At 40.7% G+C, this 14,781-nt stretch overlaps 1 protein-coding gene across 6 annotated transcripts in view; it reads right to left on the reverse strand.

Annotated features, from left to right (window-relative positions):
• Positions 1-231: 231 nt before the first annotated feature.
• tdrkh (tudor and KH domain containing) overlaps positions 232-14,781 on the reverse strand; it is a 16,669-nt gene continuing 2,119 nt past the window's right edge. For 3 of the 6 annotated variants that reach the window (XM_073489367.1, XM_073489368.1, XM_073489363.1), the window contains exons 2-13: positions 12,229-12,389; positions 12,014-12,105; positions 11,482-11,683; positions 10,805-10,944; positions 10,035-10,356; positions 9,751-9,917; positions 6,738-6,913; positions 5,448-5,512; positions 5,149-5,300; positions 4,939-5,049; positions 3,151-3,205; positions 232-986 (exon numbers count right to left, since the gene is read on the reverse strand). In XM_073489367.1, coding sequence (XP_073345468.1) covers positions 931-986; positions 3,151-3,205; positions 4,939-5,049; positions 5,149-5,300; positions 5,448-5,512; positions 6,738-6,913; positions 9,751-9,917; positions 10,035-10,356; positions 10,805-10,944; positions 11,482-11,683; positions 12,014-12,105; positions 12,229-12,358 — 1,668 coding nt within the window. In that variant the 5' untranslated portion in view covers positions 12,359-12,389 and the 3' untranslated portion in view covers positions 232-930. The other 3 variants (XM_073489364.1, XM_073489365.1, XM_073489366.1) reach the window with 3 other exon arrangements.

Raw genomic sequence — 14,781 nt, forward strand, 5'->3', positions numbered from 1 at the left:
ACAGAGGGAGTATTCATTGGAAAACTAGCTGTTTTGCATTAAAATACAATACAATATTATCAGTTAAATACTGTTCAGTAAAATGCATTCAATGACTTCAAGTACCTGGTAAGGGCAGTTTTACTGGGAAATGATATTCTATTTTTGACAGATTGCTCATCATTATCCATTTTTATTTTGAAATATACATCTGTAGTATGAACAGCCTTGCAAAGTAAAAGACACAAACAATTCTTGTGACATAAAATAAATCCTTTATTATATATAGTGCAGTCTATTACACCTCTGAAGACAAACTACCTACTGAACAAAATCTGAGGACCACATTCAATAATACTTTATGTATTATTATTTATTATTTTTTCATCCAAAATATAATAACTGGAGAAGCCTACTAAATTTGGTTATTAACTCTTAATACACATACAGGTTGAGAAAAAAATAGATATTATTATTAGCTAGCCAGCTGCCTTCTGGTTCCAGTGATTTTATCACAGTGCTTTTCAAAAATAATACTGGCATTCTGTTTTTGTTCCTCTCTTCATGTCTTGAACACAAAATATAGTAACACATAAAAGCAAAGCAGCATTAGGTACAACAGAACAGCAAAAAGGTAAAACATAAGAATTCATTCTGTACTGAAGTAACAACAATAAAGTGAATATGGCTGGAAGAACTGCCGCACTGTTGCTTGTCAAGTAGGTAAGGCTTCACGATGAGGATTTATGCGGTTGAGTTTGGGTCAGACAAGGAAACGTCCCCTTCATCTCACTTGAACTGATGCAGAGGAGTGGATGGTCAGTGCTGCAAGATAAGGGGAGGAGTGGTCATCACTTTTACACAGATAATACTTAATTAATCTGTTCTTTAAAGAATGTCAGTCACTGAGCCAGGAGAAAAAAACCTTGATATTTATGTACGTCTTTGGTCTCAGAGGAGCTCATCCTCTATGACATCATCAACGCTTCCTGAGATTGAGGCAGCTTCTGGGGTACAAGAAGAAAACACTCCAGTTATTAGTCACTCAAGAATCATTACACCACCAAGTGCTGAAAACTGTCAAGTACCCAAAGCCGGCACTGAATTCATTATTGTCTCATCAGATACTTCAGATGTGTGGCTTGTTTTATGAAAGCTTCATTTGTTTATTAAAAATGCAGGCTTTAAATGCACAGTATGTCATTTCTGCCACAAGGAGTCTCTCAATCGAAACAAGGCGAAAGACATGACTGGGATCATAGGAGTTGTTCTCTTCATTGTTAGACCACCACCTGATGAAAATCTGTCTGACGTGACTCAGGCAGAAATGTTCATGGATGACACAATGTACTTAAGTTTTATCCAGGTTATATTTAGTCATGTTCGCTGATTTCCTTCCTCATTCTGACTCTCTCCTGGAAGTTATAGCAACAGGTGACCAAATGTAACGTAGTGCTACCTTGAATAAGATTAGAGATTTCTCTGGGTTTAAACATTGTTGGAAACATTTGGGATAATGCAAGTACACAACTCAACAAAATATATAACAAAGGTCTAGCCATTTTTGGACATTTTAATGCAGAAGTATTACATATCATATATTTAATGGCTTAAGATGCTGACCATAAACTGCAACATCCCCAGTTTGAGTCCAGCTGGGGACCTTTGTTGCCTCTCTCTCCCCTGTTTTCTACAAAATAATAATAAAATAACTGCAATATGCAAGCTTCATTATTTCAATGTATTAGAGGGATATAATTACAAAAATCAGCTGTTACTTTAATTACAGATGCCATTATTTAAGTGCCAGTGCCACCCGTGAGGAATCAGAGGAAAGCCATCTCGATTGCAATAGTTCCGGATCATGTGTGTGACAGAAATAACTGTGCTTGCTAATGTTTTAACATCTTGCAGAAGTCACCCAACGCATGTGAATTAAAGAGTTCTAATTCAACATTTACTTGTACCTGTGTAACTTGTTGTATACGGGTATGAGTTGTTGTATTTCCTGTTTGCCTCTTGAGTGTAAAGGTGTTAGTTCCACATTTCTGTTGCCCTTTTCAGCCCACTTCCTCTTCTGCTTCTATTTGAAATGTTTCACCTGCTGCATCAGAACAGGGCGCCGCCCTAGGAGTTGGCATCATACCAAGTCCCATTTTATCTTTTTCAGACACTTTTCCTCCATAGTCATCTATAACAGCTCCACTCAGTTCTCCATTTGCCCCACCTTGTAGTATCTGCATTTCTTCTCTGAGCATGTGTGGTGGTAGTGGTCCCCAATATGTTTCCACCTGATCATGCTCTCTGTCAGGGGCTGAAATATATCTTCACAGGGCTCAGCGAGTCCCATGGAAATAACATCACTGCTGCAGCAGCTGTTGTCAGCAAGGAGGCTGCTATCACTCCAAGCAATTACATTGTTATCTCTGCTGTCATCTCTTCCTTTATCCTCTTCATTCTCCCCATACTCATCACAGTGACTGGAGGTCTGGCTTGTGTGACCGTGGGCAGATGTGGTGGTTGTGCTGATGCAGCTCCTCACTACAATTTCCTCCTCCATACTCGAGGACTGACAGGAGTGAAAGCTCTCTGTTTCTATCTGGACTCAACATTTCACTGTCTATGTCTCCTTTATAACTTCTTCCTTCCCCAATCATTTCATCAATTTCTTTTGGTTGACTCCTAAAGGTACCAAGAACTCGCAAGATAAGAAGTGGAGGAAGCGAAAGGAAGTTGTGAGCTGCAGCGTTGGCACAGAGACATCAGAATGAGCGCGGCTGCTAGTGTGAGTTAATGTGGGCGATGACTGAACAATGTGAATCATTTTGGCTGGGCTGGAGTGGACATAGCTGTGAGTGAATGTAGATGAGGGACTGACATTATGTAGCTCCACAGATCTCAGGATGTGTGGATAACATGGAGATGGCACTGATGATGTCTGCTCACATGACCAATCTTCACTTTGTTGAGTGCCTTTAGTCAACCCCACCACCAAAAAGAACAGTAATTCATATAAAGAGAGAAATCTGCATTGATTCAGTCACCTTTTAACATTAAAGATGTGAGTACATCGATGTGCAGGCCCTGTATCGATATAAATGTACTATTTTCTGGTTGTTTGTGAGGTCTATAGAACAGCTATTAAGTTACTGTTTACTCTGCTGCACTCACCTGACAAGCTGATACAGGAGAGACTGAGCTCTGATGATGCTCCTATTACATCATCCTACAGGAGGACAAGAAATAAAGATGTTGAGTATTTAAGACAGTTAAATAATGTAGCCTACACTTCAAGTAGAACTTGAAGTGTAGGCTACATTGTGTTTGGTAATGACAAATCTTTCAAGAATCTCATTTTCTGTTTCTAAAATTGTTCAGTCCAAGTTTAAGCTGACATATGAGGCCAATTCCCAATTCAGATATCAACTTGTGTCTTCCGTATCTAATATGACAAATATATATAATGTACAGATGCACAATACAGATTGTTTTTCAGCCAATACCAATAACTAGGGATGTAACAATATACCAAATTTGGCGATAAAAAGTCTTGTGACTGTGACAATATCTACCAACATATCGTGGTTATTTTGCTTGTAAAGTTCATGGATCTAACAAGGGAAATCAGTATGTATACATTCTCCTTGTCATTGCATTGTTCTCTTTGTACAGCAGAGGGCACAATCATACTGCTCAAGAAGGCAGACTCCCGTTATTATGGGTCCCACCCATAGATTTTAATATAACCTGGATAGGACAGTGCCACATGCAGTATTGCAGTGAAAATAAAAACACTGGAGGAGCTGGAACCAAAGAGTGTTGTTTTTGCTTGTGATTAATGATAATCAAATTTGATGTTGAATGATTATTAATAATAACTGACTCATCAATTAATTGGTTAATCGTTTCAGCTCTACATCAGATTCTACATACGGCTCATGGCTATTCAAGTGCACTGGGGATGTGAGTTTCGTTAACGGGAAGCAGAGCATATACTCGGTTGGTTGCTTAGCTACAGAAAATACTATGAATGAGGCAGGGAAACGTGACTCTTCCTTCAATCTTCTAGGATCATTTGTAAGACATTTTTAACATTGTAAGCAGCTATTTTTGCCTCTCTTTTCCATCATTGTACTATCAATGTCTGTTTCTGTCTTTCTAAATATGAAGTTAAACAATACACCAATCAGCCACAACATTAAAACCACTGACAGGTGATGTGTGTAACACGGATCATCTCGTTACAATGCAATGCTCTGCTGGGAAACCTTGGGTCCTCGCCTTCATGTGGACGCCACTTAACACACACCACCCATCCAAACCCCGTTGTGGGCCAAGTACACCCCCTCGTGGCAACAGCACTCTGTGATGGCAGTATTAACTGTCTAAAAGTCATTCAGACCATCATTAGACTACGTTCCAAAGAAAATATCAATCATACAAAATTTATAAAACTACCTTTGATATAACCTTCTTTCACATGAAAACCATTTTTTCTTGAAACTGTAATAGTTTCAAAGGCATTTTTAGCCTGTTATACCACTACATACTATATCTTAATAATAAGAATTTTTCAGTACTAACATAGCCTTACAAACTGATGGCAGGGATATCATGCACTAATAGCTCATGAATGTGTCAGCGCAAAACTGATGACACAGATGTGACAACAGATAAACTCGGCCACTATCATTGAATATCAACTTATTTACAGATAGGCCAAAAGCAGCTGACAAGGCAGATATCGGCTGATACTGATGTTTGATTGATATATCGGAGCATCCCTAGATCCTGGAACAAACCAAAATAATAAGTGTCCCTTTAGTGACACTTAAATAGGCATTAAAACCCTTTTAACTGTGACAAGAATGAAAATCTAGATTTAAGATATTAAACAGGCATTTTTTGTCACCAGTGTTACTGAAGCTATTAAAAATGTCACTGTGTTCAGTGACTCACCAGCATCCTCTGCAGACAGCCAAGATTGTCTCCCTCAGTCCTCCCATTTGCCACCTCCTGGAAGCTAACAGCGTGGCCCAGCTGTATAAGCTCCTCACCAATATCCACAGTCTAGGAGAGACAACAGTTTTACACCATGTGTGTGCAAGAAAACAGCAGACAGGATGAGAAACAAACAAATAGATACATAGGAAATAAAAACCAGCTGACCTTGCCCTCACTGGTGTCACAGAGCCTGACACTGGGCCAGGAGGAGATCTCAGAGTGAGAGTAGCTGCACAGTTTGGCCTGCAGAGGTCTCCAGGAGGCACAGTATGTGAGCCGCTCAAACTCATCCAGGGCTGCCTCAGTCCACACCTCTCCTGAAAAACAGGAGGAGGAAAAGTTAGAGAATATGAGTATAATATTTGAGGGGGAGGAGTATTTAGCTGAGATGGCAGAATAAAACACAACATCTGTTGATTTTCACCTTTTTTTAGTCTATGTGATAAAGTTATGAAGAGCTTTACCTTTTGGTCTCACTCCTGCTAAGTTGCACTCAATAGCTTGGAATGGCAAGCTGAGGAAGTCACTCCTGAAATGTTAATGCAGCAAAAGCAAAAGCTGTTAATAACACAGCAGTAACATGTTGTAACTGATGCCACATACAATAATGTGCACACAGCAGCTGCAATCACACACATTCACACACCAGAACCCCTGGCTCCTGCCCAGTGATGAAGAGTACTGAAAATCTGTACTCAAGTACGAGTACAGTTTCATATTACTCAATTACTAGTAAAAATACTGGTATTAAAATAATACTTAAGTTAAAAGTACAAACACAACTCAGAGTATTAGTTACTTTTGAATTGTTGATGCTTAATACATATCAACAGCAGACATTCAATCAAAGAGGTTTCCGTTCCTCCAAATCTTCAGTCTAAATGACTCCCAACTACCGCTCTGTTCTGCACAGTGGTCGCCTCTCCAAACCTGCTGCAGAGTTTAACATTTTTTGTTCGTATGTCAGGGTTTTCATTAGTGCGTTTGTGGGTGGAGAGCCTCATTGGTTACAAAACTCAGATGAAAGGTTTAGATATTAATTCAAATTGTCCTTTGTCCTTGTTACTCTAAGTACAAGTAAAAGTACAGACTTGAAATAGTACCCGAAAAATTATTTATTTCCAGTCATTTGAGTGGATGTAATTATTTATTTCCATCCCTGCTCCTGCCCAAGCTCCCACCAGTACAAAAAAACAAAAACACAGTTTATACAAGTTTGAGCCTCAAAGAAATCAGCTACAAGGGCTGAGTTAAGCCAAGACCACACTGATCTTAGATGTCATACACAGATTACAAGACTATTCCACTTGGGGAAATCCAACACTGAATGAAATAACAGCGATATTTAATGAAAACCTGAGAAACAATTGTGGGGTAGAGTTTGTGTCTCTTTCAGGAGTAGATTCTAAAGAAAACTCAGTGACATTAGACATAGTCACCTAGAAATAAATGAACAAAAAAATTTACTAACTACATTTGCTTTAAATTTCCTATGACGCCTGCTGAATGACCCCTAGTCCATTTATGATATAATTAGTGGCTGTACACCACATTACTTACATTTGGCTTTGTGTGTGTATATATGTGTATATGTATATGTGTATGTGTGTGTGTGTGTGTGTGTGTGTGTGTGTGTGCGTGCGTGCATGCGTGTTTGCTCCCTTCCCACCTCCAGTTTCTTTGTGTGTTCTCATTGGTGCCTCACTTTGAGGTGTGATAATTACATAATGACAGGCTGACCGTTTCTCTATTACCTCATACGGCAAAGGCTGTCTCTGGGCAGCTCCCCGTTGTCCCCAAAGTCAACATAGTAAAGGTCCACCAGTCCAGAAGCCAGGACACCCAGCACCCTGGCCCTGTTCCATGTGCCATGGTCTCGGTATGGAGCAGCCACAATGTCGCCCACCACAATGGTCTCTACCCTCTGCTCCTGAAGAATAGAGTTACAGTGAGAGTTACACACTTGTGGTAGCAATTTGTTTTAATTTTGACATCCCAGAGCAGGGCATGGGTTCTCAAACTAACACTGTGAAAAAAACTGAGTCAACTATGGGTCCATAGATTTATTTATTTTAATATTATTCTTTGTCTTCTATCTGGGGAATAATCAAGAACTACAATCCCCATTATTTTGGGGTTCCTTGACAGGAAGTATAATGTTGAGAGCTGTTTGTTAGCTGTGTGCTAAAACTTGAAGCCATTATTTTTAATTCATATGCGTTTACATTTTGACAAATTAGCACCATTACAAAGCATGCTGAAATAACTGTTAGCAACTATCGCTGGATTACTGTGATACTGAAGAAAACATGATTGAGTACTGGAGTTAAAGGGGCACTATGTAGCTTTGGAGAAGAAATTCAAACTCAGAATTTAAACATTTACAATATTAATGAGGTAATAATAAAAACTCTGAAATATGTATTTTTTCCATAAGTGAATAAACAAGCTGTTCTCAGAGGAAAATAGGGTCCCCGGAACACTGTTGAAGCTAGAAAGGTGGCAGGGTCTGCCACACATAAACAAAGTAAAACAGTATAAACTGTGTTGTCCTTTAAGGTCAATTTGTTCATTCAGTTTATTCAATCACGAAAACAAACAGTTTATTTATTTCATTTTTTTAGGCAGAAAAAAAAATCATATATTTTGCCTCTGATTACAATGTCTTTACCAAAACCTTTAACTTGTATTTTTTCATGACTACTAAGTAGATTTCTAGATGTTTATTTATATATGTCTGTGTGTCCAGTTTTGACTGAGTTATTACTCGGCCAACTGTTGCATTGCGTCAGAAGCCTGTGTCTCAGCCAACACACCACAAAAACTACAGCTGACAGCCTGTCAGCTTGTACGTTCTGTGCCTGCGTGAGAGGAAATACCTCTCCATACCAGTAAGTTGTAATACTCTGTATTCGTCATTCATCATTCAAAAAGGCAAACTAGAAGACTCAGTACTAAGGATATACAGTTGTGCTCAAAAGTTAACATACACTTGTAAAGAACATGGCAGTCTTGAATTCCAATGATTTCTACAGCTCTCATGTTTCTGTGATGGAATGAGTGGAACACAAACTACTTTGTCACAAAAAACATTCATGAAGTTTGGTTGAATAATGAATTTATTATAAGTCTTCTGAAAATGTGACCAAATCTGCTGGCTCAAACACATACATACAGCAACTTGAACAATCAATTTCAGTGATTATAGAAAGTTGTGTCAATCAAATTTTCTTTGGAGCATGGCCTCTTAACTTCTTCTCACTGATTCTGATTGATAACAGCTGGTGACTTTTCTGGGCCCATTTTAATAGGGCTTGTTTGATACACCCATTAGACTCAGCCACAAGCACTACAATGGGAAAGTCTAAGGAGCTCAGTATTGATTTGAAGTCAGTAACGTCACTTGGAGCCATTTCAGAGCAGTTACAGGTCCCAAGATCAACTGTACAAACAACTATTTGCAAGTATAAAGTGCATGGCACAGTTGTGTCACTGCCACGATCAGGAAGAAAACACAAACTATCACCTGCTGCTGAGAGAAAATTGGTCAGGATGGTCAAGAGTCAACCAAACACCACCAAAAAGCAAGTCTGCAATGAATTAGAAGCTGCTGGAAGACAGGTGTCAGAGTCCACAGTCACGTGTGTTTTATATCAACATGAGCTGGGAGGCTGCCGTGCAAGAAAGAAGCCTTTGCTCCAGAAGCGGCACCTTAAAGCTGGACTGTAGTTTGCTGCTGATCACATGGACAAAGAAAAAACCTTCTGGAGGAAAACTCTGTGGTCACATAAAACAAAAAGTGAGTTATTTGGCCACAATGAGCAGCAATATGTTTGGAGGAGAGAAGGTGAGGCTTTTAACCCCAAGAACACCATACCCACAGTCAAACATGGTACTGGTAGTATTATGCTGTGGGGCTGTTTTGCTGCCAGTGGACCTGCTGCTCTAAAGAAAGTAAACGGAATAATGAAGAAGGAGGATTAGCTCCAAAATCATGAGGAAAACCTAAAATCATCAGCCAGAAGATTGGGTCTTGGGTGCAGTTGGGTGTTTCTAACAGGACAATGATCCCTATAATACCTAGCTGTTATAAACCTATAATAAAGTCATTATTGAACCAAACTTATGACTGTTTTTTTGTGACAAAGTAGTTTGTGTTCCACTCATTCCATCACAGAAAAATGAGAGCTGTAGAAATCATTGCCATGATATACATGTTCTTTACAAGTGTATGTTAACTTTTGGCCACGACTGTACAAACTATTATTACACAGGGCACTGTTTGCCTATTGTGTTAACACCGCTCTTGCTCATATAGCCACTTCAACTCAAGAAAGTTGCTTTCTGAGTGTGCCCTATTGACTTTTGTAGTTTCTGACTGATCTGCTCAGCTGAAGAGAAAATCAGTGATTTCTCTCACCGACAGGCTCCACCGCCTGTTCAAAAAGGTCAGTAGGGCGAAAAGTCGCAGACAATGGCAGACTACTGCCAACAGCATGGGACACAGCGCTAAAAATAGGAACACAGATGCTCACCAATGGCCTGACCTTGGCCAATGGTCGACCTCCTGGTGCGTCAAGGCCAGAAGATCAGCGTGCACCTTTCCCTTTCACCCCACACAGTATCTCTGCCTCATGCCTTTCCCTCTACGCACCCGAGGGAGGTGCCTCACAGTGTAAAAATCTCTCTTTCGGTCAATCAAAAACAGGTCAAAACAGGACCCTTATGGTAAAACACAAAAATAAAGACAGCAGGGGTCATCCTTACAGTGGGGTTGACACTGTTGTAGAAGCGGTTCATCTCCTCTGTCAGCTTGTCCAGCTGCAGGGAGCGAACCCCCAGGATCTGAATCCAGAAGTGGTTTGGGTTCTCATAAGCAGAAACATAAACCTCGAGATGTTCATCAGGCTGGAAGCTCAGGTCTGGGCTGGGAACTGGACAACACACAGAGAAAAATAAAATAGTCTTTGTATGATATGACTTTGGTTAAAGACAGATTATATTGAGGCACTTTTCTTTTCAAGACTCAATTATAGAGAACGTGAACTCACTTTCGAACTTGGAAATTTCAGAGAGAGAGTCTGAGGACAAACTCTCGTCCTCCCTCTTGTTGTCCGTGTTAATGATTTTCAGCTCCTCCATCTTGTCTAAAATATCCTCAGGCTCTTCCGTGGTTCCATTGGCATGGATAAGCCCATTTTTCTCTGTCTGGGAGTAAGGACCGTTGTTGTTCAGGCCCACTGGTGCTTCAGTCTCTGTGCTGTCTGGCCTCTTATTCACAGCAGTATGACCGCGTTTCTGCCGCTGAGCAGATGACTGTGAGATCTTTGTCCTCACCATTATGTCCTCTCTGACTTTTTCGAGAATCAGCTCCTGCAAACAAATCATCAAGGCAAAGTTACATTTGTTTTAAATAGCATGCTTAAAGGCATACTTTGCAGGATTTTTTGGTGTGTGGCTGTTTGTCAACACACAATTTTGGAGAAAGATAGTTGATTGTTGAGTCTCATTTCACTTTCACTTAGGATGAGCCACCAACCGAAGCGTCACAATTTGACCTGGGGTTGAGAGTCAACAATCAACTATCTTTCTGAGGCCCAGGGATGTCCTGAAACAGAAAAATACAAAGAAAATACAAACTCTCTCTGTAGACACCGGCACACACTTCTAGTGGGTCAAAACAAGTGATGATTGCCAAGGATTACTTTTATACGAGCCTCTATGTTTTTTTTTAAGGAAAATCCTGAAAATCCTCCTAGTATAGTTTTAAATAAGAGGACTAACCACAGATAGGTAATCCAAAAGCGTGAGTCCTCCTCACCTTGGCCTGTTTCACCTCCTGTCTGGTCCCTGTGATTGTCACATTGCCCTTTGCCCCAGGACCAGGTGACTTCTCTTTGGAACAAACCACTTTGGCTCCTGTTGTCCTAGTGATCAGTTTCAAGCTCTCTCCACCACGGCCTACAAGACAACCACAACCACAGAGGTATGGACACTTTGGTTAGCAAATTAAGTACATGGGGCCAAAACCAACTAAATAAGGGTTAGGGTTAAATCATATGGTAGAAATGATAAAAATAAAACTGGCTGTTTAGAAGAAGCATTTAGGAAGGATTAAGGATTAAATATAATGTCCACAAATCCCACATGCAGAGCCAACCCAACAGTGAATGTATCTTGTTCGCAGCCTGGAACACCAAAACAAAAGGGGGGCCAAAAAGCTCCACAGAGCTGTGGAGAACTGCAGAGTTCTCTACAGGTTCACTGCATGTACAAGTAAAATCTTTGACATTGCCAATGGATCCACTGTTCATGATATACTGATTAGTGTAGCTTTTAGCATGCTAATGGAAAGAAAATGAGTAAGAGGAGTAAATGCAGTATATGCAATCAGCAACAACAACAGCCTACAGCATCAGTTTTGAAATCAAAAAGGCTCTGAGGAAAATGAATAAGGTCTAGGAATCAGTGTGACTGGCCTCAACATCTGGAAGCTACCTATTATACGCCCAAAGGCGGTCTGAGGAACCTCCAAATCCTCAGCCACCGGTTCACATTCAGTGACCAGGTTCTCCAGGACACAGCGAGCCAGCAGGACCTGCTCCTTAGAACCCTGCAGCAGGAAACATACGGCCGTCTTACATCCAGGCTCCCCTGAATCTGACAAAACCCTCACATGAGCTCCAGATTTCTGAGTCACCTGAAAGAAGAAGAGGCAGGGGGAGGGTCTTGATGAAAAAAATTTAATGAAGATGCACAAATGTAGCCTATCATCAAGGGGACTTTTTCTCTATCACCTTCATCAAATCTCCACTGTACCAAAAACCTATTAAAAAAACCCATAGACTTTGAGACGAGGGAGCTTGATATGCAAAAATGCTGACTGATTTCCAGGTTTTAGGACTACAGACTACACCACTCTATAGAGGAATATGAGTACTACATATAAATAGCAACTGTCACTATAATTGTCTAGCCATATTAACTACTGAGCAGATGGAAAGTTATTATCAGTTACTGAACTACTCACCATGTCCAAAAACTTGGCTTGGCATCTGGATATGTTCCTATAAACCTCTACAGGAAGTGTCATCTTGGACACCTCAGTGTTGGGCCCCTGAACTGTTAATGCAACGCAGACACAACACTCAGTCAGAGATAAGGTATACAGAGAATGAACACAAACATTTACACTTTGTCATGTATACACAAATACATATAAACTCTTGAAAGGCAGATACTCACTGTTGTTGGTGCTGCTTATATGACGATAGACAATGTAGCCCACCGTGGCCCCGACAGAGAGCCCCGCCGCCAGAGCCACAATTTTTCCCGAGCTCATGGTGCTCTTGTGACCTTCCTTTACTGCGTCCATGACACGCCGTGCACCCAGTGGGATGCTCCACCTAAACACAAGCATGACGTAAGTCTCCTGTCAGTGTTACTTTCTGTTACTGTTCCCAATTGTCCTGCACATTTACTTTTCATGTCCAGTACTGTCTAAGAAATGTCCTCACAACACTCTTATTGCTTGAAAAATGTGACCATGATCTTCATGGCGGTCACAATGTATTAGCTGGTGTCATGTACAATCATCAGTAGTGGCTTGATGGGCAACTGTACAGTCATGCAGCACAAAACTTGAAGCATAAGCCAGCCTGAATTCAAAACAGATCAGCTGTTCTCAAACAGACCACTTATAAATCAGACCCCAATTGATTAGATTGTGTCCTGTTGACCTATACGAGAAGATGCTTTTGATTTTTGTAATTGTCTTGGTAACAAGCAAAGTACATGATAGTTTACAAGACAGTTCATCCTTGACCTTGGGAACAATAGTTGGACAGCAGTTTTTTTGTCAAACTAGATTAAAAAGTCAGAAGTTCATTCTTGACCTTAAAAACAGCATCTGAGAAACAATTTCACCCAGTCATCCATTGTTCTGGGGCTTTCTATCAAAACACATGATCTTCATCAGCAGATGGGATTGACCAGTTCAGGGAAGTGATATTAGGACTTCCATTTGTTCAGAGCACTTTCAGAACTTAAAGGACCAGCAGGATTCAGTGGCATCTAGCAGTGAAGTTACAGATTACAACCAACTCAACAACCCACGTCTCAACCTCCCCTACAGTGGCTACTAAAATGGGAAAAACGCAAAAGGCCCTCTCTACAGCCTGTGTTTGGTTTGTCCATTCTGGGCAGGCTCCATGGAAGAGGGCCTGCTCCCTCTGTAGATATAAAAGGCTCATTCAAAGGTAATGAAACACAACAATTCTTTGTTTCAAGTGGTTATACACTAATGAAAACATAATTATGAATACTGTATTCCATTTATGCTCCTGAATCCCTCTAAATCCAACACACTGGAACTTTCACACCCATGTAACATGGGGCCAAAGTTTATTCTTGATTTTTAGAAACTGCCACTGAGGAGAACCATCTTCAAGAAAAACATCTCCATCTGCTGATGAAGCTCATGTGATGTGATTGAAGCTTCTGGACTTTGTGGTGTGATTGTTTTCTTGAATGCGTGATAGATTGTGAGAGTGAAACTCACCGTCACAGTAGTTATTCTATGACCTCCCCAAGTGTCCTCAAAGGACCCCTGGAGGTCCCAAGACCCCACTTTGAGAACCACTGCAGGAGATTCTTACGATGTAGCCTTCCACTATCTCAGATTACATCACTTGCCAAAGTCATGAGCCCGCAAAAACGTGCACAAGCAATCACATACACACAGTACATTCCCCTAAATGATTAAACATTTAGTTTACATACACACACAGCACAGCGCTTCTTAGAAATCCACCAAGCCAAACTGCAGCGGCCCTGACCCTAACTGCCAGATGCATTGCACTGAAAGCTGCTGCAGCTGCACACACTGAATACCACTGACTGTAGTTGGGCGACCTCCAGCCATTCCATTAATCATTGAACACTTGCATCCAATTCTTTCTGGGTCTTTTTACGTCACACTGCTACTACAACCCTCACACAGAAACAGAATGTACTGGAGGTAAGCCAACAGTGACGAGTATTGGAACAACGTAGGATCGAGGAGCACACAGCACCACCATGCAGATGCGTGTCTCACTGGGAGAAGAGGGCTCTGGGGCTGTAGTTGAGAAACACATGGGACTTGGACACTCCAACGTCCATCTCGGAAGAATCGTGACAATAAGACACAAATCTTCTCCGATCCCGGCTCTGTTTTTTTGTTTACATCCAAGTTCAAGACTACTGACAGACAGGTAGAAGGGGAAGAAAGTTTGAGCATTTTAAGTCACTGCATGACAGCAATTGGTCAGTCACATTGTACTTTGATGTCATTTTGTGGAGAGCATTTCATCAGAATTCATCATAGACTTACAGTGCATCCAGAAAGTATTCACAGCGCTTCACCTTTTCCACATTTTGTTATGTTACAGCCTTATTCCAAAATGGATTAAAATCATTTTTTTCCACAACATTCTACACACAATACCCCATAATGACAACGTGAAAGAAGTTTGTTTGAAATTTTTGCAACTTTATAAAAAATAAAGAACGAAAATATACCACGTACATAAGTATTCACAGCTCTTGCTCAATACTTTGTTGAAGCACCTTTGGCACCAATTACAGCCTCAAGTCTTTTTGAGTATGATGCTACAAGCTTGGCACACCTATCTTTGGGCAGTTTTTCCATTCTTCTCTGCAGAACCTCTCAAGCTCCATCAGGTTGGATGGGGAGCGTTGGTACATAAGTATTCACAGCCTTTGCCATGACACTCAAAATTGAGCTCAGGTGCATCC

Source organism: Pagrus major, chromosome 20, assembly GCF_040436345.1.
Source record: "Pagrus major chromosome 20, Pma_NU_1.0".
NCBI classification, from domain to species: domain Eukaryota; kingdom Metazoa; phylum Chordata; class Actinopteri; order Spariformes; family Sparidae; genus Pagrus; species Pagrus major.